Raw genomic sequence first — 19,462 nt, forward strand, 5'->3', positions numbered from 1 at the left:
GCAGTAATTACATGTGTGGCTAGACAGCATTTTCATAAGAGGCTCAGCTGCCCAAGATGAGAAAGTTTTGGAAGTCACTCTATCAATTCTACCCGGAGGTATATTGTTTTCTGTCCCAAGCTTACATCAGGGCATAGCAAAAAAAGAAGAATCCCAAATTTGAGTTTAAACCTACCCATTCTAAGTTGGATGTAAAAAGTCCTCCTGTTCTGGGGTCCAAGTCATCTATTTTTCCCCCTCATCACCTTAACATGGCATTAATAATCAGCCCAGGCACAGCAGCCGCTGGATTAACGTGTTGCGACAGTACTCCTATATGATGCTTACTCTCATCCAAACACATAATCAAAAGTGCTCCAAATCAAGCATGAAAATAAATTAGATTTTGGTTTAACCAGGATTAGACTCACAGCACCAAGAAATAAAGTAACAGTTATCTAATCTAACAGGCCAGCCTCAGACTTCCCGGCTACTCTCCCCAGGCCCCTCTTACTCAAGCCCTTTCCTAAAATTCTTCTTTAAAGACTGTGAAATCACAGCATGTCGGTGGAAAAATGTAAACTCTTCAAATGTCCTGGACGTAATTCTTAACTCTATGAATGCCTAACATTGCTAGAGATCATCTAGTCTTCCACAAGTAGAGTCGCTGAGATTCTGCCTATGAAAAGTACCCTGGCCTCACGGCACGTCAGAACGTTCTTTGTTCCTGGGCACCAGGGAGGAGCTGCCCATGCTCCGGGATAGCCATTTGTTTTCGTGGAGAAGCTGTTCACACTGAGGCTACATTTTATACTCACTGTCGCTCCATCTGGAAATAACAAGGAACTAGCGTTGTACAAACCCCCAACATGGACAAAAATCAGACATGGACAAAGAAAAAGAGAGATAGGCATTGATGTCCAGAACATTCAAAGAACTTCCATAACTCAACAACCACAAAACAAACTTGATTAAAAATGACTTGAATAGGTATTTCTCCAAAAAAGATAAACATGGCCGATAAGCACATGAAAAGATGCTCAATATCACTAACCATTAGGGAAATGCAAATCAAAACCACAATGAAGTACCACCTCACACCCATTAGGATGGCTACTACCAAAACATAAAAATTAAAAATCAAGACAGATATACATCTGACAAAGGATTAATATCCAGAATATATAAGGAACTCAAACAACTTTACAACAAAAAACAAAGAACCCAATTAAAAAATGGGCAAAGGAGCTGAACAGGCATTTCTCAAAGGGGGATATGCAAATGGCCAACAGACACATGAAAAAATGCTCAATATCACTCAACATCTGGGAAATGCAAATCAAAACCACACTGAGATACCACCTTACTCCAGTTAGGATAGCTAACATCCTAAAGACTGAGAACGATAAGTGCTGGAAAGGTTGTGGAGAAAAAGGAACTCTCATCCACTGTTGGTGGGGTTGCAAAATGGTGCAGCCTTTATGGAAAATGATATGGAGGTTTCTCAAACAATTACAGGTAGATCTACCATATGACCCAGCTATCCCACTGCTGGGAATATACTCAGAGGACTAGAAATCATCATGCTGAGGGGATACTTGTACTCCAATGTTTACTGCAGCTCTATATACAATAGCCAAGAGCTGGAACCAGCCCAAATGTCCATCATCTGATGAATGGATAAGGATGATGTACCTTATCCATCTACACAATGGAGTACTAATCTGTTATAAAAAAGAACAAAATACTACCATTCGCAACAACATGGATGGACTTAGAGAAAATTATATTAACTGAAACAAGTCAGGCACAGAAAGAAAAATACCACATGTTCTCACTTATTTGTGGGAGCTAAAAATTAATAAACACAAACAAATAAAGGGTGGGAGGAGGAAGACAAAATAACCACAAAAATTCCTTGCACTGTTTAAGCCAAGTGCACAGATATCATGGGGGGGGCGGGAGGCGGTGGAAAGGAATGGGCAAAGGGGCATGAAAATCAAGTACAATGTATTTTGAGAAGTAAAATAAAATTAAATTAATTAAAAAAAAGACAGAAAAGAATTAGTGTTGGCAAGGATGTAGAGAAATTGGAACCCTTGTGCACTGCTGGTGAGAATGATGGAAAAAGGGGAGGCCACTACGGAAAATGGTATGGCAATTCCTCAAAAAGTTATAGAATTACCATATGATCTAGCAATTCCACTTCTGGGTATATACCCAAAAAAGTGAAAGCAGGGACCTCAGCAGATATTTGTACACCATGTTCATAGCAGCATTATTTACAGTAGCCAAAAGGTGGAAACAACCCAAGTGTCCATTGATTGATGAGTGAATAAACTGAATGAACAAATAAAGCATGTGTCAGATACACACACACACACACACACACACACACACCACATGCTACAACATTAATGAGACTTTATGCTAAGTGAGACAAGTCAGACACAAAAGGACAAATATTGTATCATTCCTCTTACTTGAGGAACCTAGAGCAGTCAAAATCACAGAGGCAGGTTGCCGTGACTGGAGGGAAGGGGGAATGGGAAGCTATTATCTGATGAGTACAGAGCTTCAGTTGGAGAAGATGAAACAGTTCTAAAGATAGATGGGGGTGATGGTTATACCACAATGTGAATATACTTAATGTCACAATCTGTACGCTTAAAAATGGTTAAAATGGTAAACTTTACGTTATGCATATTTTACCATTAAAAAAAATGATAAAAGGCTTGACCAAGTCATGCACTGTCAACACCTGGCAGCTAGCAAACCAGCCAAACAGTAAGCCTATCTCATTATTCCCCCAAACAGAATAGATTTTATACCTGTGAGGCCCCAACAACCTTTGACAGTAAAAACTGTTGAGAGCAGACAACTACAACACACCCAAAAACCATAGAGCTAAAAATAAATTATTCTAATTTTTTTTATTGTTGTTGACTAGCTAGTTTGAACCCTTGACTTTACTTCTAAATATTTTAATAGTGTGATCCTTAATAATGTTGTATGTAGACAAGATTTACTGAAAAATTAGACTTTTTCCTTTTAAAGTAATCACAGAATATTACAAAACACATACTTGAATGCATATAGAAACAGGAAGTTAAAGTGGAAGAGGAAGAAAATATCCCTGGGAGTTAAAAAAAAAAAAAAAAATCTGGGTTCTACATTTCCCCCTCTGCCACTAGCCAGCCTTCTTCAGGTCTCAGTGTCCTCATCAGTCATGCAAAAGGTATGGACAAAATAAAGCTCCAGTCAAAGATAAGCTTAATAGAATCATCCAGTAAAAGCATCCTTTGTCTGATTCCACACTTACCAGGCAACTTTCTGGTCATAATCTGACTGCCAAGTAGCTTTTCAACTGGAAAAAAGCGTCAGCATTCTAGTCTCCTTGGAGCTATATTTGTTATAAATCAATAAACTGATATTAAGGTTCATAAAAATAGTCCGTGATTGTAAATAGTTGAAAGAAATTGTCCTAAATGACAGTGGAAAGTAGAGCCCAGCTTTTAAAATTCAGAACCCTCCTACATTCCACATCAACAGCATCTATCAATACTGAACCATCAATCAAGCAAAGGCAATTTTCAAATCATTCTTGGCCAGTATCCATGCCACTCAATTCTTTAAACCATTTCTTTTAAGGGTAAAATGAATTCAAATACTCTGAAGTTGCCCCAAAATAATGAGTTTGTTTTTATGGCATATAACAACTATGTCTCTTTACAGAAAATGATAGATTTGACAGTTTGGGAATATACACAGGCTTTCAAGGAGTAAAGCAAAAGGGACAGTATTTGAGGACAGATAACGCTACCTCCTTCTAAAAATACTTTCTTTAATTGACTTTTGGGACACAGCCTTCCTGGCCTTTTCCTTGCTAATTCCTTCTCTTTCCCACATCTCCCACAGCCTGCGCTATAATAATTAAAAAAAAACAAAACAAAACATGAAAAGAATAAAAAATAAATAAATTCAAGTCTATGTTCAAAACTCCCCAGAGAGATCCAAATTCTGTTCCACGGCTTACGAAGAAAGCCCTACGTGTTCTAGCTGGAACTGTTTTCTCAGATCTCATCTCATTCCACTCTCCACCGCTCACTGCCTTCCCAGCCACATCACCTCCTTCCTACTCCTTAGTCACATCCAGCGTGCTCTTCCCTCCACTTGAAATGATTGTTTTCCGTCTTCACATGGCACCATCCTCATTTCTTCCAGGTCTCAGTTCACAAACTCCAGAGAGAGTCTTCCTGAGCACTGTAGCAGCACCCCTCTCTCCCTCATTGCCTGCATACTTTTTCTTTACAGCCCATATCATCACAGGTCACACACCTGCCTGAGTGTACTGTCTATTGTCCACTGGAATGTAAGGTCCATCAGAATATAGACTACATCAGTTTTGTTTGTTGCTGCATCCCCAGACCTAAAATAGCATCTGGCATGTAGAAGGCACACAGTACTTGTTGAATGAATAAACAAACAAGGAAGAGACAATAAGTTATACTCATAATGACCAAAGAAAATTCCATCAAATGTGTACTTTAACCAAAACAGAAAAGTAGTCAATCCAATGCATCTGCCTAAAATGGTAACTGAGATTTGGTCCAAACAAGCAACTTTGAAGTCTGTTGATGTCCTACTCTGTCACATATCGATCGACTAGGTGCTGGCAATATAATGATTATCAGTTTTACTCTGCCCCTGCTTGAAAGATCTCACTGTCACCCCAAAGAGGGAGATTTATACATGGATAATTACAAATAAGTGTTCTGAACACAGATGAGGGAAGAAACAACTAACCTAGAGAGGCTGGGAGAAGTTGGGGCAGAGAGCAAGGAGGAGTTCAAGTGTGTCATGTATCCTATAGACAAGTTCACACAACCCATAGGAAAATAGAGACAAGAAATTATTCCCACTTTCACCATGCAACCAGTCAGAGAACTCCACTGCTTTTCTAACTGCAAGGCAATCTTTTTCCACACTGGCATTTCTTCCCTTGACAACTGCTTCAGTATTTCTCACAAATCCAGCTGCAGTTAACTGACACAGGCACACAAACTGAGGTTTCCTGAAACTTTCTGTTCTCAAGTAATCAAACACTACAACCTTTGGTTTAAGATGCATTTCTATTTCTGGCCCCATATGTCCTATCATGCATTCCGAGCACTATTCAAATCTCATGACAAGGGATGTTACAAAATTTCCCACCAACCAAAACATCAAGTAGCTTTCAACACACAAAGCTCCCAGCCCAAAGGCTTTTACTGCTTATTTACAAAGTTCACAAACCCAGCCTACAGCTTTCAGTATGGCAGGTAGAATCAATAGCTGCTAATTCTGTTCTGTTTTTTTTTTTTTTTTTTCCCCTAAAGAACTTTCCCAGGGTTTAACCTCTTTGCTGAATTTAGGTAATATCTTGAAAGATTTGCATATATGAAGTGCTTTACAACCTCAGTCACTCCTTATGGTAATGCAAACCTTCCAAAAGTTGTCCTTTTTCCCCTATGTACTAATTTTGGCTATTTCTAGTCAGCAAAAGAAAAAGGACATTCACTAGAAAGACAGGGTAGCTCTGTGGTCCCAGTAAATATTTACTCTAGAAATCGAACTTCTGTTTATCTGTATAATCCAGGTTACTTGTCTTTTTATAAGAGTGAAAATTACCACTGCTAGAAATCTGGGGGAGAGGGGATGTCAAGAAAATAACTGCATATAATTTATCTCTGTTATGACATCCCCTCACTGATGTAAATAATCTGTGTGCTAACTAATATCAATTCTCTGAGTCTTTTTCAGCTTATATGATTCTGTGATCTTGCCAACACAAACTTCTCTCCCAGAATCTAGGGATTACTTAAAACATAATCTTAGTTTTTGGGAATTTGATTCTTTGGATCAAAAACTAAATTTGAAATCTTCATTCATCAACAACTTCTTAATATTGCTCTAAGTGCAAGTTTGATCTTCCTTGTGCAGTCTCACTTGGAAGGAAGCCTTCCTTGTGACTTGCACTGGGTAAATCAGCTTTAGGCAGCTATTAAGATAGCACACTCAACTTTATTTCCTGACTATCACCAGGATACTCCCTACTCTAGATAAGCATGCCCACTTCCACAAGGTTCTGGCACCTCAGATCTGGTAGCAACAGTGATAGAAGGTGCTTCCTCAAGATGGAAAGTTGTGGGATTTTAAAGCTTCCCAATTGGACAAAGCACTTCCTCAGAATCAAGGTTCTCTCTCTGCCTTCAGGTCTGTGACCATCTCAGTTCCCAATCTTTGGTCTTTGATGAACCTCCTTTCTCATATCCCATTTTCTCCTTTTTGTTGTTTCTTTGACTCCCACCTGTTTCCAGCCATATGAACCACCTCTGTGGCCTGATCTACTTCCCTGTGTCCTCTGGGCTCGACTCCTGGCCTCAATACCACAGTCAGCACGTGCTTCTTTGAGACCAGATGCCAGTGCTGCCTTGCCATGCAGCCTTAGCCGCCGACTTCATTGGGTTCCCTGGCTTTCTTGACCAAACTAGCACTCTGCAGCTCCACAATCTAGCCAACTGTAATAGGGACCCTAGAGCCCTGCCTGCAAGGGTGGGAGAACCCTAATCCTTGTTGTAAAGGAAGCTTTATTCTTCCCTTGCTGGCACCTCAAATATTGTAACACCAATCTCTCAGATGCCTCTGAATGCACAGGCAATGATACAGCAGTTGTGGTACCTCTATCTCCCTGGCAATAAAAGGGAATAGAAAGCACTATTCCTTATCGACAACTCTGCTTTTAGGGCTCTGGAAAGTCAATGCCTAGAATTCCTCAGCCACTTTATGATGATGGCAGTGACTATATCCCTTTACTCTAATCATATCCATTTCATTTTTATCAAAAACACTTATCTGGGTATTGCATAGGGATTACAATACAAATCAAGTTAAACAGGCTTATTAAAGAGAATACTCCCTCCTAGGAACAGGTGATCAAAAGCTAAGAGCAGTAACAGAAGCTAATGAAAGGAAATAGAGTACAAATGGTGGAGCTCTGGAGAAAGACTACCTGGGCATGAATCATGACTCCACCTTCTACAGTCTGTGCAGTCTTGGTAAGTTTTTTCACCTCTTTATGCCTCAATTTCTGTATGTGTAGCATGGGCATAACAGACTGTATCTCACAGGGTTTTTGATAATTAAGCATTCAATATTTGGGAAGTGCTTAGAAAATGTTAGCTATTACAAAACACTGAATGAACAGCTAAAGAACAAAACAAAACAAAAAACTGTTACCAGGCATTGGGAATTAAGAGATCAGAGTTTCAGTCAAGGCTCTCTCATTTTGCAGCCTCTGGAGTGAATTAAAAATGGTTGCAAATTCTTTGTTACACCCCTCTTGGGCAGGTGGAATCTATTTATTTACCCCTTTGAATCTGGGCTGGACATACAGCTGGTTTGACCAACAGAACACACAGAAGTGACCCTGTGCCGGTTTCAGTCCTACATTTTAAGAGAACTGGCGGCTTGTACCTCCTCCTTGGAACCCAGTTGCCATGTTGAGAGGAAGCCCAGGCAGTCACACTGGGGGTCAGGGAGGGGGCATTTGGAAGAGAACTGAACTGAATTCTCAGTTCACAGGGCACACCAGTTTGCCAGCCATGTGATTAAGCCATCTTGGAAGTGGATCCTCTTGCTTCAGTCTCGGATACAAGTCTTCCCCTCTGAACTCTGCCCAAATTGCAAAACCATGATCAAATGAGATTGCTATTTTAGAGCCTCTAAATCTTAGAGCAGTTTGTTACACAACCACAGACAACCAAAAACAGCCCTCGAACCAAGTACTTAACATCAGTTCCTCAAACTTTGTATTTATAAAAAAGAAAAAGGGAAAGAAGTGGCGAAGTGTTCATTCATTCAAATAACTGTAGAACACCTACTACAGGACAGATTCTGTGCCGGGTCTTGACTTTGCTCTTCTGGTGCTTATGGTATGTGGCTAATACAGATATTAAAAAACGCATTACAATGAAGTGTGATTCTATAACACAGGAGTGTAAAGAAGTATAAAGGGGAGTGGGAATACTAGCAAGCCCTTTCCAACTCTGCTATTTTATAATTATTTGATGATGAAGAATATGTGTGAGATGGCCACTTAGGGACAGTCACACAAGATAATCTATGTAGAAAACAACTTTCTCCTATACGATTCTACTTTTTAATTAGAGTATCAGTGAACAGGAGGGGGTTTTGGAAGTTACCCAACAAGTAAATGGTGAAAGCATGGAAAGTTGCCTCTATAGCCTAATTCAAGAGTAGAATGATCTGATGAAAGAGGTTTTGAATGAAGAGATAAGGAAACAGTATAGGAAATAGGATTTCCAGGGGCAGTGTTTCAGAGTAAATAGTGATGGAGAATTTTGCCTGTTCATTGTGTAAATAATGTTTAAAAGACAAAGAATATAAGTTGATTGTTTCAGACAAATTTGTTGAGTAAGAAAAGAATATTTTTTCATCCCCAGTGGTTTTAATGATTGCCAGGAAAGGGCAAATTTTTATGATCAATTTTTATTTTCCTACATAAATAGGTAGCTGTTGACCAGACAAGCAGATCAAGTAGACAGCTCTTCTGCAAGGATGAGCACATTCAAGTTTCACCCTGATATTGAGGCACCTTAAGGCAACTTCCTTCCAAAATCTAAATTATCCTAAAAGCCAAGAGATGTGACTGAGATAAAACAGGGTTAAACTATGTACTGGACCCACAAGTTTTATGCAAATAAAGCTATGCTGATCTAAAACTCACGAGGAGGAGAAGATACCAGAACCTTCCCCTTGACAGGCTTTGGGAGAATTTAATGCCACTGAAAGTGTGGCCATTCAGCTTCTTTGTTGTGGGGGAGGGAGGCTAAAAGTCAAACATTTAATTTTCTAAGTACTTTTGATTTGGCTGATGCTGAAATCCTTTCCTAACCTCACATTAAAAAATAAAAAATCCTTTGAGTCTTTGATAGGGACTGCTCCAAGAAAAAAGAACAAACTGCAAATTCATGCTTCTCAAATTCTCCTTTTGCATTTATGTTGTTACGGCTGAGGATTTGTTTGCTTTCCTTAAAGAGTTCAGACTTGATATAAGCCACTGTGGTCACTGATAGACAAAAACATGTTTGAGTTTTCACAGATGGAGCTAATTTTACTATCTGCTGTTATCAACTCACAGGATCTCAAGCTTGGCTATTGTTCAAACTAAAGGTACAAAAGAAACACATTCATGAATTTCCTGTTTTCCATCTTAAAGTTTTCAGACATGCAAAACACATCAGGCCCAGCACCCAGCTCTAGGTCTCCTAATCCTATATCCCTCACACCCAAAGCCCTCCTGCCTTCCATATCCAAGCATTCCTGGAGCACTATAGGCAAAGGCCAACACCTCAATTGTTGACCAAAGCTGGCTGCTCTCACTAATAGGACCAGCAGATTACAACCAGAAGTTGATTAAAGTCCCTCCCTCTTGCTCAGGATGTTAAAGAGTCAGTGTCAACATTACTGTCAAAGAGTCAATGATTCCTGTGGCTAGAGGATCCTTGTAGAAGGGGTAAGCTCACAAGTCAACACCAATGAGAGGCCTCTTGTTTATGATACCCAGGGTAGTGGTGAGTCCTGTCAGGGTTCTTCCTGCCCCTGAAATGCCTGGTGAACATCAGGCTGAATCTGACCCCACAGTGACCTCCAGACAGTATTAAGGCTGCTGGGCAATAAGAGATATGGCATTAAAGAGGCCCCTCAGGGTTTTATTAGCTCTGCTTCCAGGTGAGGAGGAGGAGCCAACCATCAAAAGAGGATGGAAACTTTGCCCCACAAGATGTTAAAGGAAAACCAGTGTTTAAGAGAAAAAATACAGTGAAAAGAAGAAACTACACCAAAGACCTAATGTGAGAAAATATAAATGAATTGTATTTGGATCTATGGATCCTGATATACGGATATTATAGAAATGGTAAATGCTAAAGTTACTGCTCATGATAAATTGAACTAAGATTTAGGGTCCACAAGGTATAAACCACATACACCCTCTTGCCACATAAAAACCTCTTTACACATACCTTAATTTAATATATATACAGAAAGAAAAAATAACTACCCTTACAGACTATTGCAAGTACTCAACCTGCAAGAAAATTAAGACTGGGGAGACAGAAGGGCAACTAAATCACGGAACTTAGAACTGGCTCGAAAGAAGGCAAAACATGAATGAGCATACACAGGACAAGAAAAGAAAATCTGGTAAAGGATATGGTTGAAGACAAGACTATGTCCTATAATGCTCAAATATTTTTCTAACCAATACAGGTGCCAAAAATCACCCTCAACTCTTTCATTTGGCCACAAGCTTATAAGGATTACTCAAGTAGTGGATACAACTAGGAAAGAATGGAGAGTTTGACCTTGCATCTGGGTGTCATCTCATGATACTCTCATCTAATGTGCTCATGGATGGTGCCAATACAATGAAAGTCAGTCAACCTCCTCTTCCTCCACTCATTCTAGCCACCCTCATCCTAGATGTGCGATTCACTTTTAAACAAAGGTTACTGAGCAGCACACTTCAGGTGACAGAGAGTTACAGCTGCTGCACGGAGAGAAGTAATGTGAAGAGCTTGGCAAAGACTCTCCACAAGAGACAAGCTTTTAGTTTTTGATTTAAAAGGGACCTTAGAAGATACGTCCATGTCTTCCCTTTAAACACTGTTAGTTAGGGAGCAGGGCCCTTGGGTCCAGCTCAGATTTGAGACCTTTCCCTGAATACAAAACTGGCAAAAATCACTTAAGTCCTCATGCCTCCTTCCTCACCTCCCATTTTAAAATTTTCACTGTCAGCATTTCTCAAGACGTCTACATCACAGGGGGAAATCACAGAGATTAGGAAAGGCTTCTACCTCACTCCCACAGCCCTCCTAAATGCTATTCCAAGCCAGAGCTGGAACAGCACAGCAGCATGACATCTAGAGCCCGAGGCAGGGGCCAACAGCACTCACTGCTGGATACCAAGCGCAGACCTGCTCGGCCCTCCCCCACCCCATCTTCTCCCCCGTCTTCCCCATCATTAGCCCCTTCCCCCAGTGAAGGCTCCATCCTTTCATTTTCGCTATATGGTTGGTATTCTGCCATCACCACTATCCGCCTTCCGGCCGTTTTTACACTGGTCTCCCTTTCTTCCCCTTTCCTCTCTGCAGCCTTACTCAAGAAGCACAGACTATTTATGCGACTTTTACCCCCATCAATGGCTCAGGGATGGTGCTAAGAGGAAAACCCACAGCCACCAAGCCCCTACGGTAGACACCGATCACACAGACTTCCTCTTCTCTTTAGAGCATCCAGTTCTGTAGGTTTCCCATCACCAGTTTTCAGGTATTCAAGCTTTGGGGGGTATGTGCCCCAGGCATTCCTAAAGTCATCAAAAAAGGTGGCTTTGAGCATCTTACCGCTCACATATTTGCATGCTGTTTGATGTAGCTTTAATCTCAAAGCTGGTCTCAAACACTCAAGTGGGAATGTTACAGTGGGAGCCCAGGAATTGCAAATGCGCTTGCCTCAAAGTCTCAGGAGTCCAGACGCGGGCAGGAAATAAAGTTCTAAGCGGCTTTGATGTGCTTCCTCCCCAGGCCCCTCCCCAGCACGGGGCATTCATCTCCGCTGAGGTACAGACCACCTTGCCCGAACTTAACCAAAAACGTCACACGTGGGAGCCCAGTGGGATATATAATGTCCAATACGTCTCCCCCCTCCCCCACCCCCAGCCCCACCAAATCAGTTACCGTCGGTTTAAGCTCAGCTGAGACCTCCGCGTATCTTACCGACCACGAAGTGGAATGTTGCATATAAATTGGGAAAGGAGGGTGGGAAGGGACAGGGAATCCAGACTGCCGAGAGGAAAACGCCTTGGCGGCTCTGTGAGAGCCTGTTTCTTTTTTAAGCCACTCATTTCAGACCGAAATATCAAGCCAGTTCAGGTCATTTCCTGAGTAACACTACAAGTTAAAACAAGATCCAGAAAATCTATGAATCTTCAAATTGCGCCGCCTCCAGACCGGGAGCACGAGGGGGGTGGGGTATAGGACTGGGGGAGATGGGGGGCGGGGGTGTCGAAAAGCAAATGCACCCAAAACCCTAGCTCCCGACCTCAGCTGTTTCTTACCTCACTCAGCTCGGCCGAGGAGTCGTTTCCGTATTTCATGGCAACTCCAGAATTCATGACTGCACTTTTCAGAGCCGGGCTCTTCCTCCTCCAGGTCTCGGAGCTTACGAGTCGGGCTTAGCAGGCTCGATATCCACTGCGTGGCCCCTTCTGGCACATTTTAGCCTAGACAGCCATCTTCGCCCAGGACAGTAGGGAAGCCCAAACGAAGGATGCAAGCACTCCGAAGAGGAGCAGACCCGGCTCGCGTTTCACGGCCGAGCCATTGCCGCAGGAGGCTCGGTGGCGTGGCGCGCCCGCAGCTGCTGCAGCGGCGGAGCTGGCGCGGGGACCCGCCCGCGCGCGCCCACCGCCCGGTCCCGGGGCAATGCCACCCTCGGCGCCGCCTAGCCACTCCTACGGTGCCTCGCCGCCCCCCATGCCCTGGCTGGAGGGCACCACCCAGCGCGAGCCGACACCGTAAAGGGCTCCGGCGAGCTCCCGAAGCAACTAGGGCGGCGGGGCGAGGAAGATCCGCGCCTCCGGTTCGGGGGAAGGAAAGAAAGCTGGAGAGAGCCGGAGCGGAGCTGCACTTCACGCCGAAGTTTCCCCTTTGAATAGCCTGGAGTTGTAAGTGTTTCTGATTGAACACAGCTGTCTAGCTGCTGGCTACGGGGTGCGCGGAGGAGGCGGGGCCAGAGGGAGAAAAGGGTGGGGGCGAGGTGGGAGGAGGCCGAGCAGAGGAGACCGAGCTGGGAGAACCGGCATCCTTCCAGTTCTCTGCAATAGTAATTAAGGACCCAAGTCCAGGAGAAAGAGAAGAGACAGGAAAAGCCACCTGAGTAATCGCGCAGGAAATTTAAAAAAAAAAAAAAAAAAAGCAAAAAAACCTTCTCTCATAGGAGCCACTTTCCATGATTTAATAAGGTCAAGACAAAGCTAAACCCGGTACATCAGGCAGCGCTGTGAGCTTCGCACGGTACGTTAAGATTTTACAAGAGTGTGGGGCGGTCATTTTCCCTGATCCGTCTAAAGTCAACACTGAGGGTGTAAATTCATTGTCAAACTCCCTCTTTCCGTCACGGGGGCGGAGTATATTCTCTGCACGTCCATAATGAAGATAAAGATGCCCCATCCCTGATAAGCTCACGTTTCCCACCCTCTCCTCTCGCAGATCTTCCTTACGTGTCTCACTGCGCATTTGAGTAGAGCTAGATTTGTATTTCTGGAGTTTGGAGTATGAATCAGAAAAGATACAAGGGGTTTTTATATCCGGTCATCCCTGGGATCAGAGATCCCCTTCAGCTTTGAGTTTCCCTGAGGTAAAGCGTCCGTCCCCGTCTGTTGGGGGGGCGGGGAGGGAGGAAGGCGAGTGAAACTGGGATTTTTCTCCCCATAAAGTTCCGCTGAATTTGAGATGCATTTGAAAAATATTGTGATCCTTTAAAACAGTGTCTGCGGGATTGCTTAAAGAGGCCTCAGCAGTCTCTTTCTACGCGTAGGGACAAAATGTTTCGAGCTCCTTCTATGAACATATTGTTAACTTACAAGTTTTTTTTTTTTTTTTTTTTAAATCAAACAGGATGTTTATTTTGCTCTTTAAGAAGGAGCAAAGAGAGATATATCTTCTTATCCATCCCCCTTCCTGTTGCATTCATTCATTGCCTGATGGAGACACTGCTGGGATGAGGAAGAGTTTTCTGCTTTTCCTGGAGCACTGGGTCCCAAGTTCTGGGGCACTGCCAGACTACTGCCAGACTAGAGCACATTCTGCATGGGGAGGGATTGGAAAGCCACATTATTTAATTTATTTATTCATTAAAACCTGATGAGAATTGACTGTGTGTGCTTGAAGCTTGAGGTGGTGTACGTAAAAAATATAAAGCCTCAAACACTGTCTCTGCCCTTAAGGTATTTAAAGTCTCATAAAACATGAACAGAAATGACAATTCTAAGTAGAAAATGATACTTGCCATGAAAATGGTACAAAAAAAGATGTATTGCAGTTCAGAGGAGGGAAAATATGATTTTCTGTGGGCAGGATTGGGAGAGAAGACTCTTTGAAGGAATCTTAGAAGAGGCAGCTCCTGAGATGATCTTTAAAGAAAGGCTAAACCCAGTATAGATGGGGAGTAGGGAGAAGGTAATCCAGGCATTGGTATCATTGTGAGACAAAGGATGGGTGGAGACCAGAACGTGCAAAGTATGTGTGGGGGATTGCAGGTGTTTTATTCTGGAATAAAAGCTGGTTGAGAAAGGAGGGTTGAAAACAGATTTTGGACAGTTTCGAGTGTCAGGCTCAAAAAATGGGACCTCTCTATAGGCAATGGAGAGCCACGAAATGTTTTTGAGCACAGAAATAATGGAGATTAGTGCTGTGCTGTTAGACATTCCAGTAGATCTGTATAACACTCCTGAGAAAGTAACATGAATTTAAATAGACTAGTGTTGAGTGTGATTCTGGTATTTAAAGATACATATTTTTCATACTACCTGGCCCCTGAAACCAAGCAAATGACTTCATCTGGTGTTCAACCAAAGGCAAATTGATCTGTTCCAAAAGTGGAGGAAAAACTAGCAGTGTTGAACTCACTAAGAAGCAGTATGTCTGTAGACTCTACTTTTGGACAATATAAGGCATTTTCAAGAATAACATTGACTGCATGAAGTTTTCTTCATAAACAATAACTTCAAAACTTAACCCCCACATAAGATGCAACTCCACCACAATCTGGAGGCAACAGATGTGGTAAGTTGAAAGTGGGAAATAGACATGCCAGTTGGACTACCACAACAGTCCAGCAAGAGGTTAAAGGGGCCTGAATTGAGTAGGGGCAATGGAAATGGACAGAAAGGGGCAGATGTAAGAGAGTCTATAGAAAGAAAGCAGACAGAAACTGTGATGCAAAGAGGAGAACTTAAAAAACAACTTGAAGATCTAGAACTCGGCTGATTGTGGTTAAGGTAATGTCCTCAACAAAAATAGGTATTTCAGAAGAAATAGGTTTAGAAGGAAATAAAGCTGAAGATATCATGAGTTTGAGGTGGCATCTGGACATTCAAGTGGATATGTTCAGCAGAAAGCTTGAAATGGAACTATAGAGATGAGTCAGGGTTAAGATGGAGGTGGAGGTTTGGGATTATCCCAGTTAGAATGATAAGTAAAACCATGAAATCAGGTAAAGATGCCAAAGAAGAGAGGACAGAGAAAAGAGAAGTGGTCTAAGAATACCATCTTAAGGAAGGTTGTATTTTTTGTTTTGGGTTTTTGTTTGTGTTTGTTGTTGTCATTGTTGTTTATGGAGGCAAAAGAATAAAAAGAGGACATGGTGGGGAAGGCCAGTTAGGGAAAGAGAAAGGTATCCAAGAGAACTCTGCATCTGGGAGTCTAAGGAAGATGTCAAGACAGAAGGAGCACTGTCAATATTATATGCTTCAGAGGGGAGGGAAGCCTGAAGACTAATAGAAGAAGATCACTTCACAGACATTAATGTCCTTCAAAGATAAATTTCTATAAGGCTGAGGAGACAGAGGGCACATTAACACAGGGACTGAGGAGGAACTGAGGGCAGTGATCTGTAAATGTGATGATGACAGGAAATCAGGAGATGGGATGATCTCTTGGAGTAGGTAAGCAATACTGAGTAGAGAGTAGAATGGGCATATTTGTAGGCTGGGGCTAAGGGAAACCCTGGAGATAGAGAGAAAGAAGGCAGATGGAGCAAAGTTCCTGAAAAGAGAGAAAAGGAAGGGACCAAGAAAAAACAACCTGAGTTTAGCTTTGGAGTGGGATTGGGGAAAAGGGGATTCTGATATTCCTTCTAGGAGACTAGAACACTTGGGAGAACTGGAGAATTTATAGATTAGGGAAGAGAAGACCTCAGGGACACATGATAACTAATAACATTTATTTGAAAAGTCAGTCAACTGCCTGTTTGTGATTGTGGAGGGGAAACAAACACTAATGATAATTTATAATCAGATTCTGACTCAAGGAAAGGAAGACCATAGAGATGTCTGTCAATGCAAGGGAATAAAGTAGTTGTGGTTCCCACCCTTGAAATTGTTCAAGCATAGATTAAAGGATGCTGGGACACACCAAAGCCAAAGTGGTATGTAAAGAGTAGGGCTTCTTGCACTGAACAGGAGTCTAAATTGGTTTTCTTACAATCTAAGATTCCATGAAATGAAAATATGTTTGCTATAATTTAAATATCTTGTAATTTTTTTCACCTCTTAGCCTGGTCAAGAATCAGACTGGTAATCTCTACTATCAAGAAAGCTTTATTTATTGCTGTAGACAAGAATGCAACTGGGTCAATATCCTCAGAACATTAGAAATGCAAGGAACACTGCAGCATGTCATCTGAGCACACTAAAGGAAAATAAAGCCCGATATGCATTTCTAGTATAATAAGAAAAGGGTTTCAAGATTAGAGTTCAATGTAGGTTACAAAGTATGTAACTATACATGCCAACAAATCCTTTTACACTGTGGCTGCCTCAACATGATTTCGCCAGGAAATCTTCTCCAAGTTCTCCTGCTTCAGCAAGGATTAAGTTCCTATTGAGAGGTGTGGGCAGGAGGTGGCAGGGGAATTTTTCAAGATCAGGGAGCAGGTCTTAGAGAAGGAGGAAAACCTGCTTTCCAACTAGGCAATAGACTGGTGCTTGGGTTCCTCTCCTTCCTGGGCCTTGTCTTCTTTAGAGGCTAATCTCTTCTCATCTGGTCTTGGGAGAAGAACAGGAGGCAGTGGTAGTCCTGGGAGTTTCCAGGTAAGCAGAAGCTGCCATTTATATGAGTGGGTAAGTCTGTGCACCAAATCCATGCTGCCCCAAAGGTACAGTGGTGCTGTATTTCTGCTGTCAGGGGCAGTCTGGCCCCTCTATGTGTGGCTGCTGACCTCAGTGAATTTCTGAACAGTAGAGATTCTATTCCTGGTCTGATCTGTACCCTCTACTGGTAATGAACATCAGGTTAATCAAAGCAATCTTGGGTAAAAGTCTCAAACCTCCAGCATTATGGAAATTGACTAAAACCATGGGACTAGGTCCTTCTGTCTCTACCCCTGTAGTGTGCAAGCCACAGTCCACTGTGCTAAGGAAGGCCTGTCCTCTAGCCCACACAAGGACTCAAACTCCAAAATTGCCCCCTTCCCCCTTGACTCTCTTAAGCTAGACAAAGCGTTGACATGCCAGATTTTAGGAAGAAAGCAATCTGGTTAATGCAATTCACACAAAAGTGAAAAATACTCATAATTTTCTCAACTATGCTCAAGGTATTTACATTGTAAAATGAGAATGCTTTGAAATAATTCTTAATTGGTGAGATTTCCTGAAGAAGAAAGTGAATTTTGAGGGGAAAGGGTGATTTCAGAACCCTGTGGAGACTCAGGAAGTCCCAGTCCTCCTAAGTCCTTGAAGGCCATAAAAGTCAGGGAGCCTTCAAAGTATACACTCAAAAGAATTTCCTGCCCTCAGTCTAGAAGTCCACTCTACTCTCACACCCCCATGACTCCAGAAATGCTCTCCTTGTCCCACCTCCTGTGTCTCTGTGTTTAATCACCAGGCCAGCTCTTCTCTCAGGCCCTGGGCCAGGCCTGACTCCTTGGTTGGGAGCCTCTGGCCAGCCTCAGTGGCCTGCTCCATCACCGACATCATTTGTTCCAGGAAGTAGGACACTGGATGATCTACATCCTTGTCTGTGTGTCCTGGAAGGACAACATTAAAACCTAGAAGGTATCCTACAATCACCTAGCACATCCCTGTATCCTGCTCATATAGGTGAGGATATGCAGGGTCAGCAAGTCTGTGGTGTTCATTCAAAAAAAGAAAAGCATCCACTGTGTGCTAGACCTTGGTTTGTGTGTACCCTGGGATTCATTGGTGCACAAGACAGAAAAGATCCCTGATTTCACAGAGCTAGTATGCCTGGTGGAAAATGATTAATCAATACATAAGGAAGAGAGTTACAGCTTGTGATAGATGCTGTAAAGGAACTAAACGGGAGCTATGATGGGGGAGAGAAGGTCCCTTAAGTGAAGGGGTCGTAGAAAGCCTGTATGAGGAGATGACATTCAGCATGAAGGTCAAGAAGGAGCTAACTCAGCAGAAAGCGGGGGAAGTGTGGCCAGCCAGCGGGAACAGCAAGTGCACAAACCCTACTGCAGCAAAGGGTTTGACCTTCTCAATAAATTTAAGTAAACTTCAAATGTTTATTTAAATTTAAATTTCAATAAAAAGGTAGACAGCGTAATGGAACATGATGAAAAAACTGATGGAGGAGCCAGTTCACACAGGGTATGTGTAGACCACAGGAGACTTTTCTGTGTGCATGGAGATGCCACAGGAGGACTGTCAGCAGGGCAGAGACATGATCCAATTTACATTTTTAAAAGGTAAGCCTATTCCTTTACCAACTTTGCCACTATGTAACCCAAAAAGTAAACCAAGGAAAGTTCCTCCTTTATAGAAGTATTGCTACTAATAAATGAAGAAGATAGAATTAGAATATCCCTATTTTGCAACCCCTAAGGCATTAATAAATTTAGGTATTGAGCACATGGCTACTAACATCACAGAAAGACTTACAACCATACACATGACTTCTGATGGAAGAAGATTCTTTCTCTATGTTCTTGTGGGAAGCCATCTTCGCAGTTTTAACAGGAACATGTTACATTCACTACAGAGATACAATCAGCAACATCCAGACAAAAACTACAGAACCCAAAATCTGGTTTCTTCAACAAATAAATTGCAAGGAGAAAAAAAAGCAAGTGAGCAAGTGAGAGATTAATGAAGGGAACCCTATTGATTAAAAGAGACTCAGACACATCACCTAATTGCAATATGTAGACCTTATTGGGATCTTGATTCAAACTGACTATAAAAAGTTATGAATTATGACATTTACACACAGAAATATACTTTTTGGATACTTGATGATGTTAAGAAATTATTGGTAATTTATTTTAGATGTGATATTGGTCCTATGGCTACATTAAAAGAAAAAGAGACCTTTAACTTTTAGAGATACATATTGAAATATTTAGGGGTGAAGTGATACGAGCTCTGGGAATCATGTCAAAATGCTAGAGGAAGCAAGGAAGTTGATGAGGTTATCAATGAAACAGACTGGAACGAATGAATTGATAGCTGTGAAAGCTGGGTAGCACGTATATAGGAGTTCATGCTACTTCATGCTCACTTGTACTTCAAAAATTTCATGGACAGATTCATATTATCTTTTAATTCCATTTCCATGAACTTTTTGAAGTACCCTCGTATCCTCATAATAAGCGAGTTGAAACAGGATAACTATGC

The 19,462-nt window shown here is 42.0% G+C and overlaps 1 protein-coding gene across 2 annotated transcripts in view; it reads right to left on the minus strand.

Moving 5' to 3' along the window:
* Positions 1-19,462, minus strand: part of MCC (MCC regulator of WNT signaling pathway) — a 405,468-nt gene that overhangs the window by 249,680 nt on the left and 136,326 nt on the right. The window contains exon 1 of one of the 2 annotated variants that reach the window (XM_063087361.1): positions 12,158-12,214. The exons of the other annotated variant lie outside the window; for it this stretch is intronic. Within the exon in view, the coding sequence (XP_062943431.1) occupies positions 12,158-12,214 (57 nt within the window). Of the gene's footprint in view, positions 1-12,157; positions 12,215-19,462 lie in introns of those variants that run through there. 2 annotated transcript variants of the gene reach the window in all.

The sequence above is a fragment of the Cynocephalus volans genome, chromosome 2, assembly GCF_027409185.1.
Source record: "Cynocephalus volans isolate mCynVol1 chromosome 2, mCynVol1.pri, whole genome shotgun sequence".
NCBI lineage: Eukaryota > Metazoa > Chordata > Mammalia > Dermoptera > Cynocephalidae > Cynocephalus > Cynocephalus volans.